Source organism: Embiotoca jacksoni, unplaced genomic scaffold (assembly GCF_022577435.1).
Source record: "Embiotoca jacksoni isolate LCO1_2020_lvr unplaced genomic scaffold, fEmbJac1.0.p SCAF_29, whole genome shotgun sequence".
Taxonomy (NCBI): Eukaryota; Metazoa; Chordata; class Actinopteri; family Embiotocidae; genus Embiotoca; species Embiotoca jacksoni.
The window spans coordinates 5,161,574-5,175,740 of record NW_027185380.1 but is presented as its reverse complement, the minus strand read 5'-3'; the positions used below and the strand labels follow the sequence as shown (position 1 = coordinate 5,175,740).

Sequence of the window (14,167 nt, the reverse complement as noted above, 5' to 3'; positions counted from 1 at the left end):
TGGACTAACAATCTGACACGTTGGACCTTTAAAAACACAGCAGGGAACATTGAACAACGTAATTACAAAATACTGATGAGCTTTTAATTTGAGTTCATTTGTTTTTAACAGTTTAAATAAATGTCAGAAAATCATTTCCATCTCCGTGTTCATGCAGCGGCTCCAGAACAAAGTGGTACCTTCACCTCAGTGGTTGTAAAAATAACAGTTTAATAGTAAGACTGCTGGTGGCAGTGGGTGATTTCAAACTATTTACACCACACACAATGATCAACAGCTGCAAATCACAAACACAACAGAACAATCAGTTTCGTAGTCCGTTAGTGTCCAAGTCCCACGGGGATAATTAAGACACCAGAAGCTGATGTCGGATTTTATCTCAAAGCAAAATGTTTTTGAATTTATAGTCCGTAAATAAAAACGTGCTTTACATTGTTCTATAAAAAAAGACAAAACGTGTACACATATCACCCAATAACTCAGAACCACTTCCTTTTAATAACCAGGTGTATAAAAAACTTCATGTGGGGAACCAGTCTGGAGCAGATTCAACTCATTCAAGTCCTGAGATTCTGCTTTTAAAAAAACACCAGTTACTCATATTTATCCAACAGCACTGCAGGCTGCATGTCCTGCAGCTGTTTCAACATAAGGTTGGTGACCCCTGAAAAGGCCGCGTCGAGGTTTATTCGAACCTTACTAAGTGACCTGACATTCTGAGGGTTGCTGAACCTGACGCAGGTGTGTTTGGTGTTCAGGCCGGACGAGCTCCTCCATGTTTCTGCCACGGTGACCTTCCTCATCAAGGAGTGCTCAGATTTATTCGATTGTTCCAGGAACTTTAAGAAGGACATTTCGAATCCCATTGGTTTAAAGGAGGCCAGTGGGGCGCTCTGCTCGGTCCTGTCCTCCGGCACCACGGCGGGGCCCGACGAGTCCGACTCGTCGTCCCTGCTGTCGACCACGTCAGTCTTGGTCGTGCGTGGAATTTTCTTGCGTGTTACTATTTTTCCGACAAGTTTTCGTGGACGTCCTCGTTTGCGTTTCAGCACCACGGAGCCGTCGGAGCTTTCATCATTTGATAGTTTGCTGTCGAACAGTGTGGCGGGGATCCCTGCTGAGGTCCTCCTGCGCAGGACGGGCCTGGAGTAGCCGTACTCCCCTCCGTCCTGGCCGGGGTCGGCCGTCATCTCGCTGTCGGACAGGTCCGACGTGTTGTCGGACTTGGAGTCGTCGCTCCTGATGGAACGACTCTTCTGCTTGGGGAACTTTTTGCAGAATATGAAGCGGCTCCTTTGCTGTTCCAGGTACTTCTCCGACAGTCCGTGTCCCACGTAATGTTTCAGTAAGCTCCGCTCTGACTTCATGACCGACTCGCAGCCCTTGATCATGCAGGGGTATTGTAGTGGGAACTTCTTGGTGCACATTGCAGATGCCTCAACTTTAGATTTCAAGGACGGGTTTCCAAATTTAGCCCAGTGGCTTTTCTTGGATTTGCTGACCTTCTTTGTGTCACTCATCCTCAACAGGAACTTTTTATTGCTCTCGATGTTTTCTTTGCCATTACTCGTTTTAGTAATCTGGTAATGCAGAGCCTTTGAGTTCTGTTTCGCCCCGTCTTCTTTTATCTGTTGGGTTTTTAGTTTAGACTCGTACAGGTCCTGATGCTTCTTCATAAAATGTCTGAGCATGTTTGACTTTGTGGCGTAAGTTCGGTCACAACCTTCAATTTCACACTTGAAAGAACCATTTAACTGTTCGGGTTTGGACAGCTTTATATCTTTATGCTGCTGCTTGACATGCCCGACGTACTTCCAGAAGGCAGAGAAAGATTCAGTACATCCCTGGTGGCCACAAGCAAACTTGCCGACTTTGATGCCGGACAGAAGGTTTCCGACCTTCTCCATACTGAGTTCATGTAACTGAAGGTAATGCAGAAAAAGGTTGGGCACTTCTTGGAAAACACAGCAGCAGTCTTTGACTTGGCACCTGAATTCAGACAGCTGAGGGAAGTCGGCCTCGGGCTCCTCCTCGTTGTGCTCCGTGACTTCGTCTCCTGCCTCACTCTGGTCCTGCTCCTTGTTCACCTCCAGCGCCGACAGAGCCGACTGGTGAACGGCCCGGTAGTGGAGGATCAGATTGTGCTGGATGGTGAAGGCGGCCACGCAGCCTTGATGAACGCAGCGATACGGCCGGTACGGACTCATGCCGTCACCCGAGTTGGGCTTCTTCTCTGGGGTCTTCTTGGAAACGTCGACACTCGGCTGAAGTACCGCCTGCCTGTTCCCAGCAGGATGTTTGTTCAGAGATGGAGGAGTGGCAGACAGAGGCTGGGAGAGAGGAGCCGACACTAAATGCTGTCCCAGTGCATGCTGAGCAGGAACACCGGGCAGGTTCCTGTGCTGCTCTGCTGCCATCCCTGCTGGTCCAGACTGAAAACCCGCTGTGGAGGTCTGGACCTGCACCGGAGGAGTCACCGCTTTGTTGTGCATGGGAGGGGCTGCTAAGTTGTGAACGGACTGGTAGTGGGTACGAAGGTTGGAGTTACGGGTGTACGACTTACTACATTTCTGACACTTGAAAGGAGCATACTGGCCGAACCTTTTTTTGACCGCATTGACCATCTCCACATTGTAGTTGTGAGTTTTGGAGAGGTGTCTCCAAAGTGCGTCGCTGGACTTGGAGCTGAATGTGCAGTTCTCTTTCTCGCAGGCAAACGGCTTGATCAAGATTGAAGTCAGAGAGCTGAGAGACTCGATGTTTGGAGATCCCGTGTGGCTGTTGGTCAGAGTGCTGTTTGACCTCATGGAAGCTGACATCTGATCAGATATTTCTCTGAGCAAGTCGAGACGTTCAAAAGCACTTTGAATTTCTGTCATACACTGCTGCTGGCTGGCTGATAACTGAGCGGGTTCAGGATCTGGATCATTGAACACAGTAACCGGGCTCAGCACCTCCTGCTCTGGCGTTGCGCTCTCCCTGAAACAAGTGAAGCTCTGTCTGTTTAGGAGTCCTTCAATTTCAAAAGACGGTTCTGGGACAATTACTGAATTTTCTTGAAGGACTTTTCCTTGACTAGCTGACTCACTCTTCGCATCACAAGACAATTGAAAAGCGAAATTACTGGCAGGACTACAGGTTGGGCCGAAGGACATGGGACTGGGAACCTGGTCGGTGTTAGCAGAATGACAAATGCTGTTCCTGCGTTGAAAGTCGCCGGCTAAAATCTGCTCACGCAATCTCTTTTTAACGTCTTGCTCGGTGGTGTTTCTTTGCATCTCGGCCCACTGGCCACTTGTTGCCGGACTGAGCTGACAATCAGGTGACAGCCTTTGTGTCACTGGGTTTGAATCTGTATCTGGTGTCTGAATGGTGGCCTCGGAGTGATACCCTTCGCTGAGGATGTCCCCTGGAGGTAGGTGGTTTGACACAGCGCTGCCTGGAACGACGGACGAAGGAGTTTCTGTGAGGATTTGGGAAAGAAGCGGGTTGGGGAATTCACCTGCAGCAAATGTATTAATGCCCGGCCGAGGATAGTGAGATGTACTATACGAGTTCCCTTCTCGCTTCGGCTGGACGTTTTCTGTGTGCTGTATTACCGAGCTGCCCGGGAAACGCTCAGCAGCTCCGTAGGGAACACAAGGGTTCTGAAACAACGTCTGGTGGGCGGCCGTGTGCACGAAGAGATCAGACAAGTTGGACTCGGTCATAATTTGTTTGAGAATATCATCATTAGACTTACTGGTCTCGTATGGTAGCAGGTTATCTTGTGGATAATGAGGGGCGCAGTAACCTTTAGCAGCTGCAGAAGCGCTTGACACCGACTGACGAGGCTTCTCCTGATACACGGCAGCCGAGTGATACGACAGCTCTGGCTCAGAGGTGTTCACCGTCTGCTCTGAATTGAGAAGATCAAGAAATGAACTCGGCAAGTCCGTGTTCAGCTCGGACTCTTCGTACGGTTTGCAGATTGTACGCTTGGACAAGTGGCCTCCGAGGGATTTAGGACTGTTAAACTCTCTGAAACATCTGCGACAAACAAACTTGCCATCCTTGATGATCGCTGGCCATTTAGTCCTTCTTTTTCTGGCTTGTTTTTGCATCTCCAGGTTGTCCTCGGAGATGACGGAGCCGTCGTGAGGGTGAGGGTGGGCGTTACTGCTTTTGGGGTTCACACTGTCTGCAGAGGGAAGATTACACTGCACATGATTCTGCATTGTCTGTGTCTTTTCTGGCATCTTGGAAGTGGAGACTAAACTGTTTTGCATCTGTGATATATACGGTGGAAGAGCTTCTACTTGATGTGGCGCTTCCTTCGCACCACTAATATATGAGGGAAGAACTGGCTGAGGCCTACTGTCCATATGTGACGGCTGCAGTGACTCTGCTGGTCTGTTCATCACCGAGCTCATCATAGAGCACGATGGGACGCCGAGTGGCAGAGCAGCACCGGCAGAGTCCACTTGTGGCATCACCGGCAAGTTAGAAGGATAAACTTGGGAAGAACCACAGTTATGAATTTGTTCACCTCCAGCGACCGAGTGCCAGTTTTGATTGGTTGAAACCTGGGACTGTGCTGGTACTGGACTTCTATCACTTCCTAACTGAGAAAGAACGATGGGATTCAGAACGTTTTCCATCAGTAGAGAACCGTTGTGGTGGTGGGCAGATGAGGAAAGCGAATGTAGGGCAGCGTAGTTGGTGCTCGTACCCGTGTTAGTGTAAGGAGGGGACTGGATGACATTCTGCCTGTGAACTCCGTGAACCGGTCCTCTGTTGGCCTGCTGGTTCTGAAGCAAGGACATGGGGCCGAGATGCCCGACAGACGGGCTCGGCGCCGGAGCGTACGTTATCTTGATTTTAGTCCGAGCGACTTTCCATTGCTCGTAGAACTCTGCATGAACTGCTTTCATGTGCTTGGTCACACTTCTGTAGGAGCTGTAGTGCCTTGTGCACGTTTCCAGTGCACAGTGAAAGCGCTCCCTCAGTGGGGGAGGGGGGCCGGTGCTGAGGGGGGACGTTACGGAGTTCTCGGGCCGGTTCCCAGTTAGCTGCTGAGGGTTTACTAGCGGTGACAGTGACTGGGACATTGCTGGCTCTATAGAGTTCTGCGGCAGCGGTGCAGCTAACAGGTTACTACCACACATTGGCTCTTGCTTTACTGGCAGAGATAAGTTGTGGTCAGAGTTGTAACCAATGGTTTCAGTACTGAGATTACTGGGGAACATTTGTGGCTGGCTGTGTAAGACGTTACCTAAACCTGCTTCAAATGGAGGTACCGGTTGATTCTGGTGAGGCGGTCTCATGTAATTAAAAGAATGAGCACCTGAATCCTCTCTGTCCCTGTTAGGTTCAGAAAAGTGGGAATGCACCGACTGGATGACTGAATTATTTAAACTCTGCGTCTGATGAGAGGAAAAAGTCGTTTGCGGTTCAAGTTTGACTCCGTATTGCCCGAAGGCCTCCACGGGTTCTTGAGAAGATCTCAGCGAACTGTCGACAAACACCGGCGGCCGGTCATCCTCCGGATTAACAGCACTTTCAGTGTTCCAGTTCTCCTGGGAATCCTCCTGTTTAGGGGTCAACTGACCGGAAAGCATTTGTTCGATGAGTGAGGGGCCGGGTTGCATATTTTGTGAAGTGTGTTCAGACGATGAACTTTCCTCCTCTTGAGCTTCGTGCTTCTTCTGGTGCAAATCCAGCTGCTGCTGTGAATGGAAAACATTCCCACAGTCCACTGCTCTACACGTGAAGGTTTTATAATGCTGTGCCTCGTGTTCGTACAGTTTGAAGGCCTCGCTGAAAATTTTCCCACAATTTGCAAACATGCACCGGGCCTTAAAAAACGAATGTGATCTCCTGTGCATGAGGAGCTCAGTGTTGGACAGGAAGCTTGCCTTGCAGTTGAGCTGGATGCAGATGTACGGCTTCACACCACAGTGGACCTGCAAGTGATCATTGAGGTGAGTGACGCTAACAAAGTGGCGGCGGCAGTACTGACAAACAACCTTTTTGCTCTGCATTTCCAGGAAAGTCTTTGCCTCCTCGTTGTCTCCGTGAGCTCTCACATGTGCAATGAGATTCTTGAAAAATTTGAAACTCCTCTTGCACTTTCCAACAGGACACACGTTGTTGTCACTGCTCTCACTGTTGCACCTCGCCACTCTGGCGTGAATGTTGGGAGTCAACGCCCCGTTCTGCTCGGAGGAATCTCCGTTTTCATGAGGTTCATTTTGTGTTTTGGCCTTTAATGCTTCAAAAACAGGAGCGGCTGTTTTCGGGTTGGACAGTTTCTTGTTTGTTTTCATCGCAGTCAGTCTTTCCTTGCACGACTGTTTCACATGTGACGTGACGTGGGGAATGAAGGAGTCTTTTGAGGTAAAGGTTTGAGCACATATTGGGCAGGTGTACACTCCGTTGCTTAGATGAGTCTGTGCATGGCGTACAATCCTGTGACCGAGGAACTCCTTGTCACATAGCACGCAGTATTGCATGTAGGCCTGCCAGTTTCTGAATCTGGCAGATATGAAACCCTTTTCCCTCAGTTTTTTCATCTCTCGGTTCTTCTGCTTCCTGTCGGTGACATCTTTAAGTTCATAAGTGCCGCTGACTAAGTGGTCCGGGGGATTATTAAAGTCCATCACACTCAGGAGGTCTTCCTCTTCCTCAGGACTCTCAGTATCATTAAGCAGGTCAATGGAGGACACTATCGATGCTTCCTCGCCCATTAACGCCAGGCACTGACGCTTGAGTGCCTTCCAGTCCCAGAACTCGGGGTCAAAGGGCCACAAGGTTTTGAACACCAGCAGGAGCTCGCAGCGCAGCGAGTTGGGAACAGGCATGTTCTGCTCCTCTAGTTTTTGGTCTGGTTCATTGTAAAGAGTTTCCACAGCGTAGTAGGAGTCCACCGTGGGCTCCAGGAGGAACTCCGTCAGCTGACAGGCCCGCTTCACTTCCAGGTCCGTGGGAAGCAAACAGGAAATAGTTTTACACACAGTGGCTTTTGTGTTTCCGTCGTCCGATTCCATTCGGAGAGCCCTTATGCACATCTCGACGCACACTGGAAGGCCAACGTGGTCGATCTAAAAAACAAAAACAAACAACCTGAATCATTTAAGACTATTCATTTTTAGACAACAGTTTAAACAATGCAGGGTTATCCACTGTGTGACAAAGTGATCAACATAAGACTGCTGACTTCACATTAATGCCACCATATATACGAAACCACGTTTGAAATTAAAAAGATTCTAAATAGTGGGAAACTATGTTGGAGATTATAGGAACACGTGCTAGTTGACGCCAGCTCGGTGTCTACTGACCTCTGACTGGATGACCTTGATGAGGAACAGAATGTGGTACACAGTTTTGGAAAGTAAAGACATCTGGCGGCATCTGTCGAGGAAGGCCTGCTCCAACGGCTCCAACCGCTTCAGCAGCTTGCTCCAAAACAGAGTGAGCTCCCTGGTTACGAGAAAGAGACAATTCATCGTCCAGACACTTCATGAACTGATGAAACCATCAGTTAATTGTACACCCAGTAGGTGTGAAGCAGCCCCACACGCCTTTTTATGAGGGGTTTCTTTTTTATAAAACGCTGTAGGGATTTTAGTTTGATAGTTTAGTTCACAGGTCCTGTTGGTGGTGCAAATGAAAACAGCAAAAGGCCTCAGAACCTATTAAGTTCTGGAGGAAACTCTCTGTGGTGGGATGTTCCTCTCAAGGAAGTCTTTAGAACGGTTCGGTCCAAAAAAACGCCTATAAATATGCTTTTCACGCTGAACTTAGCCGCGGGCTAAGAAAGCTTTCACAGTCCTGAAACATACATATGCATAAATATTTGATGCGTGATAAAAAAGCCTTCAGGTGGAGACTGTGAGACCACGTTCGTTGTTTTCCCGTTTTCTTACCAAGCACAGTACATGTCTCCCTGGAGAAGCTGGCGGGTCAGGAAGGCTGAGCACAAGCCGAAAGCCGCCCCGTCGTCTCCGTCTGACTCCAGGTTGCAGATCATCTCTAAAGCATCGCGGCAGTCCTCCTTTGAAAGCTGGACAGACGGACAGAGTAGTTAGTTTCACTGGAAACACCGACAAGCTCAAATCCACCTTCTCATGTTTTCAGGGAACAACATAAATGCCTCTGATCCTGACAGTCTCAGGTGTTTACAGGTGCGCTCTGCCATCTTGTGGATGAGGAAGTTATTACAGGAAAAAGTCAACAAAGTAATAAGAGGACAGGATCAGGAACACATCGGAGGTCTGCAGGAGAAAGCGCTACGCAGCTTTAGTACCGTTAGAGGCAAATTCACAAATCCAACAACGTAGGCACAAGACAGACAGACACAGACACACACAAACGTTTGTGTGGGTATCTATGTGAGGACATTCACTGATAAAACTCTTTCTAACCTCAAAACGAAAACCAAATCTTAATCCTCAAACAGCCCTTTGAAGGAGAAATCTAAATATTCACATCTCAGCGGTCCTCACAAGGGTAGGTGAACATCAGTTCACTCCCAACAACTGCAAATAATTTTTTTTTGTGACCTAAACACCACATGCTATCGTTTAGTATCGGCCGAGTGTTTCTTCAGAGCAAATGACAAATCAACCTTTAACTTGAAGGACCGAGGCAGATAAATCAGCTAAAATGTCAGTGGGGAGTTAATATGTAATACTGTCCGCTCAGAAGTCTCATGAAATAGATAACTAGATTACAATATGTATTATAATATAATCACGACATGATTCCGCCAAAATAATGCAAAGCTGTTAGATGTGATCACATCCATTATGCAAAAGTGGCACAACGCCCAGTTCATCTTTGTGCATTTTTATCACATGCAAATGCAGGTTTATATATATTCAGTCCCTCCAGGACTTCAGAGGTTTTTTTTGTGATTGTTGCGATCAAAAAAAATGTTTTCACTAAAATGTTGATGTAATTTGTGGAGATTTAAGTCAGTTTTTTTGCTTAAAATTGTAGGAATTAGAATAAAAAATGCAAGTCGAGAAAGAAAATTTTTATTTTTTTAAAGCACCGCCTGATAAAGGAATAAATCTGTAATCACTTCCTGTGATAATAATCATGCTGCACATCACAGAAATATTTTAGTTCTAATCTTTTTTATTTATTTATTGAACTTAAGAGAAACATGAGGCTCAAAGCTCCTAAAAGCTGCATATGTTTCCAGAACAGACCGTCTGTGACTGGAATATAGAAACAAGGACTACATCAGCTGTCAAAATAAGAGCTTTAGATGCTGTTTAATTCATGTTCATTCAACACATAGACCTGCTGGATGAAACGAACAATGACACGTCTGTAGACGTGTGGATAAAACTAATTTAACATACAATAATATGGAATCACTTCCTTTGATAAGAAACATTTAATTAGGAAAGTTATATTGTGAAAGCCAACTTTTTCTGCAAACCCCACAACTTCCGTTTTTTCCCGTTGTTCCAAGTCCCCTCTGATGCTCAGAGTTTGTTTTGGTAATGAGATGAGAGGAAGCAGAGTCACGCTGATTGTAGATGAGGAGTTATAAATGTTAATAAAGCGAGTTTTGTTTGTAAAGATCTACTTTATGTTGTTAATACTTTCAGCACAGATTGTGATTACGAATTTCTCTTTGGAAAAATCGCAGCAATTAAAAAAAAAAAATTGCAAGCTCATCAAAAAAAAAATAAAAAAAAATAAATAAATATACACACACACACACGCATACTAATATCGTGAACCATGCAGCTCTACTGACCTCCTCCATGAGCTGCTCTTGTTCTGAGGTAGTGCAGAGACACACGAGGTACATCTGCTTGAACGTTCCCTTCCCGTGGAAGGCGGGACACTCGGAGCAGGTCTTGGCCAGCAGAGCAGCCTTCCCCAGCTGCTTCACCTTCATCAGCTGCTTCACCCTCATCTCCAGTAGGACCGGCCCCTCCCGCACCAGGAATTCCTCCACTAGAACCAGAGGCAGCATGTTTTAGCACCCGTGTTATAGTGCTTCTTACATTCTTTGCAACACGAGCACAAGCGTCACTTCAGGAAATGTAAACAATGGAAACAGCAGACATTTTGGCAGATCTTTAAGGTCTGGACTGATACTCCATACTAGTGTAGGAACCCTCACCCTGTTCTGTCTGTAGATCCTCACTGGACAGAAGGCCGTGCAGGATGCTGTTGGTCCAAACACCATCATACTGGCCCAAAGCAGCCAGCCCGGACAGCTGGGCGATCCCATTCTCCCGAAGCTCGCTGTGAGCAAACTGAACATGACAGGAAAACTCCATCAGTTCAAGTCACAACGCGGATGTGTGAGATGATCAGAAGTTTGAGTCTATTTAGTAAGAACTTTGGTGGAATTGAAGTGCATGTGAAAAGCAAGATTATGGAGATTTACTTAGTCAAACTGAGGGCCATGATTCATGCGTGTGATGGAGGAAAGCCAGTTTCCAGTCATAGCTCCTCACTTACAAACTGTTTCAGTTACCACTTCGAAAGCTCAGATATTTTTACTCTAATATTTAAAAGGAAATCAATGTAATGTCTCAATATAGTCATCTTTACCTGCACGGATGACGTAAACTCTTTCCATAAACCCTCGGGAACGTTCTCCTTCAGAGACAGCAAAAGTTCCAGAAAGCTCCTGCAGAATAAGCAGCAAACCACCGACATCAGCAGACTGACTGACCTTCACCTGCTGCTGAGTGAAAACACTCTACAGGAACACCGTCACTTCACTTTGGAGCAGAGCATTCAGCAGGATACTTATGTGTTATGTAGGTAAACGATGTAGATTATGTACGGTTAATCATGTCTGATTGTACTTACAGTGAGAGCTTCTCCACGACCAAAGGGACGTTTTCACACTGCAGGGAGAGGGATGGAGAAGCCTGAGCATAACTCAGCAGGGCGACGATGTACACTTGCACCAGCGGCAACGGCTCCTCCTCTACCCTCCAACGGCCTGCATACTCCAACAGTGTCTGCAGGGGGAAGAAACTCATTCATTTACTTATCAATAATCTAAACATACACACACACACACACACACACACATATATATATATATATATATATATATATATATATATATATATATATATATATATATATCTTAGTTGGTACCTTTAACAGCTCACTGAAATAAGGTACATTCGTCCTCAAAAGTGATGAAATTCAAATCAGTAGTTTTATGTAAACCTGCAGCCTTTAATCTGTCAGAGAACAAAGATCGATTATTGTTTCTTCTACAGAGATTATTTTAAAATGTCTTTGTTTGTTGGAACCTCCAGAAAAAGAAAATTCAAACTAAGTGTTTTCTTGAATTCTTCTCCAACATGTGTTGTAAGTGTTGTTAAAGTTCTGTTTTCTGTGTCTGACACAGGAAGCCTTCAATCTGTGCAGCTCAATGAAATCTGAAGACTATCCAGGAACTCTGCAGCCAAACGTGCTGCCCGGTGTCACAAAGCTCCATCTCAGTCTCAGGTCCTCCAATGGGATCAGAACCAAACACACAGCTGAAAGCAGCCAGAACAGATCAGAACCAAACACACAGCTGAAAGCAGCCAGAATGGATCAGAACCAAACATTGGACTGTTCTGAAGTGTCCTTCTGTGAATCCTGATCTGAAGTGTCCTCGGGCAGTTTGTTCTGGTTGAATGGACCCAATTACCTGCTGACAAGAAGTCTCACAGAGACAGGAAGTCTAACTGAGAGACACGCGTCATGTTTGCACTGATTGAAGGTTGTAAAACTAAATATTGAAAAAAAACTAAAAGATTTCAAGTCAAAAATAAAAACATCTGCAACCTACTCAACCTGTACAACATGTTAAACAAGAATCAGACATTTGTGTGGCTGGCATCTGATCAATTTTCTGCGGTATTTCTACAATAAGGTGCTTTTCATCCATCCCTGTATGTCACTGGTGTGTCTGAAGCCCTCCACATGACCCCACTGCTTCCTTTAAGTTTTCTGAATACATAGTTTGTTGCCTCGTTGCCTCCCTCTGTGCACTGCAGACAGATGGGCATATTTCTTTTTTACACCCCAAAAAAGGGCATGACACTTAGAAACGAGCAATATTCATCCACTTCGGACACACCAAGGATCCGTCGCGGGGAAAATCTCGCGAGGTTTCTGCTCTCCCGTGCAAGTATGATCCATTTCGCTGCATTCTAACACCTATATTGATCAATGAACTCGCTCCAACCACAAGAACAACACAAGGCCTGATCAATTCGTTTTCTTGCGCGCGACACTAACCCTACAGATTTCAGGGAAATCATCCTCCCGTGCACGCGCATGCAGCCAAACATAAAGCAGCTAACGCTGGGCTAACTGGCAGGCTGATACTACTACCACGAAATAAAGAGGTTGTTGTTGTTGTGACGGGACTGGTCTCCTACAGACAATCAGCTACATGTCTGGAAGACTTTTCACGATAATAACATGACGGTTGATTACCTCCCTCAGCTAGCTGCTTCTACTAAAGGCAGGTTATTCATGCGTCCTGCTTCACTTTTTACCTTTGTATTTCTATCCATCTTTACTGGGTACAACACAACAACACCACCACCTGAATCCATTGAAGCACAGCTCGGCAGTGAAAGCAGACCTTCCTCTGAATTATCGAGGACGGAGCGCTTTCTTCAATGCTAGCTGGTTAGCCTGTTTGCTACATATATTAAGGCATATAACTCACCCTACAGAAGTCCTGGCAGTAGTCGGAGGATGATTGGACCGGCGAGCCGCCGCTCTCTCTCACCACCACTTCATGCAGTCCTCGCAGCCGCTGTCTGAGTTCTTCAATCGTTTCACTGATACCGTCCGCAGGACTACGGTCCTGCTCGGCCTCCTCGTCCGCCATCTTCACACACAGCTCCAGCGCGTACCACGCTACGTAATTACGTACGCGTAGTGACGCGAGTTTACGTTATAGTGCAAATGTTGACGTGATTTTTTTTTTTTAAGAAAGACAAAATAAAGAGAGAAAAAAACAGAACAAGAGAAATAAATAAACAAAACAAATGATTGAATTCAATCAGAGATAGTGGAAATTCTTTTGAGTCGATCATTAACAACCAGAACAGTTATCATTGTGTTGAAAATCAAGAGACAGGATTTTTTTTTTTTAAAGAAATCAAACAGCAACAAAGTCATTAAGTAAACATACATCGTTCACATAAGAGATAAAGATTAATTCATTTTTTTTTAGTTTTTATATTTATTTTTTTCCATATTTTTCAGCAACTTAAAATAGTTGGCAAAAAACTTCAAGTTTGTAGATATGCAGATAATATTCAACAACAATAATCACATGATTAACAGTATATAAAACGTTTGCATTATGTTGTCATTGTGTGCAAATAAAGGTATGTTATCCATTTTTATGGACAGCCAATATTGAACCAAAACAAATTTGTGAATGAATATTTAATAGATGATCAATGGTTTCACCACCTGAAGAACAAAACTTTTAAAGGATCCACCCGAAATTAAATAATCTGTGTAGGAAAGCACTGACACGGTATGCTGCTGATGGGTTTCTTTGATTTACGGAACAATGTGATATGATAGATTAAAAAAAACAAATCAATTGTCTTAATTTTACTTGAGTTGAAGTCATTGAGTTGTTTTCTTGTTTGTTTAAAAAACAACTAATTGTTCATGAACATGATATCTCAGCAATGCATGGAAGGAATTTCTTCAAATGCAACATAATCGTTCACTTGGCATCAAGGATGAACGATTTATAGTTGAAAGGTCAAAGGTCAAAATCCTTCGGGTATTCTCAGGAGGCAAAGATTGACGTTTAAAGGAATTTTGGTATTGAACATCAATGACAATTTTATTTAATGATATTCTTCCAAAACATTTAAATCTTTGGACTTACTGAATTAAGATGGAAATATATGGTTGATGGGCACTAAATGTGGTGTTGAAGACTTGGGCTCCCCCTAAAACCTAAAAGAAAATAATCCCCTCAATATTTTATCACCTAAGGAGATGGGGAAATGCTCAGGGTGAAATAACTGTCCATCATGTGTGTGTGTGTGGGCGGGTGAACTTGGAACAATTCCATTTATGTTTGATTGGGGATTTTGTTGTGCAACTTCATAACTAGGTATAATGAAAAGTAAATTATTTGTGGAGAAAATAA

General features: G+C 45.1%; 1 protein-coding gene across 1 annotated transcript; it reads right to left on the bottom strand.

Moving 5' to 3' along the window:
- Positions 1–190: 190 nt before the first annotated feature.
- Positions 191–12,874, bottom strand: znf292b (zinc finger protein 292b). The gene is made up of 8 exons (XM_069161653.1): positions 12,710–12,874; positions 10,834–10,988; positions 10,570–10,648; positions 10,133–10,268; positions 9,761–9,963; positions 7,911–8,047; positions 7,323–7,464; positions 191–7,082 (listed from the first exon to the last, which is right to left on the bottom strand). The coding sequence occupies exons 1-8, from the start codon at positions 12,872–12,874 to the stop codon at positions 594–596; spliced, it is 7,506 nt and encodes a 2,501-aa protein (XP_069017754.1). The 3' UTR covers positions 191–593.
- Between the last annotated feature and the right edge of the window lie 1,293 nt (positions 12,875–14,167).

Excerpts from the sequence above, each read along its gene's own strand:
- znf292b (XM_069161653.1), bottom strand. The coding sequence starts at position 12,874 with ATGGCGGACGAGGAGGCCGAGCAGGACCGTAGTCCTGCGGACGGTATC. Across the intron at positions 10,989-12,709 it reads ACTGCCAGGACTTCTGTAGG|ACACTGTTGGAGTATGCAGG; the intron begins GTGAGTTATATG and ends TTCCCCCTGCAG. Across the intron at positions 10,269-10,569 it reads AGTTTACGTCATCCGTGCAG|TTTGCTCACAGCGAGCTTCG; the intron begins GTAAAGATGACT and ends TGTCATGTTCAG.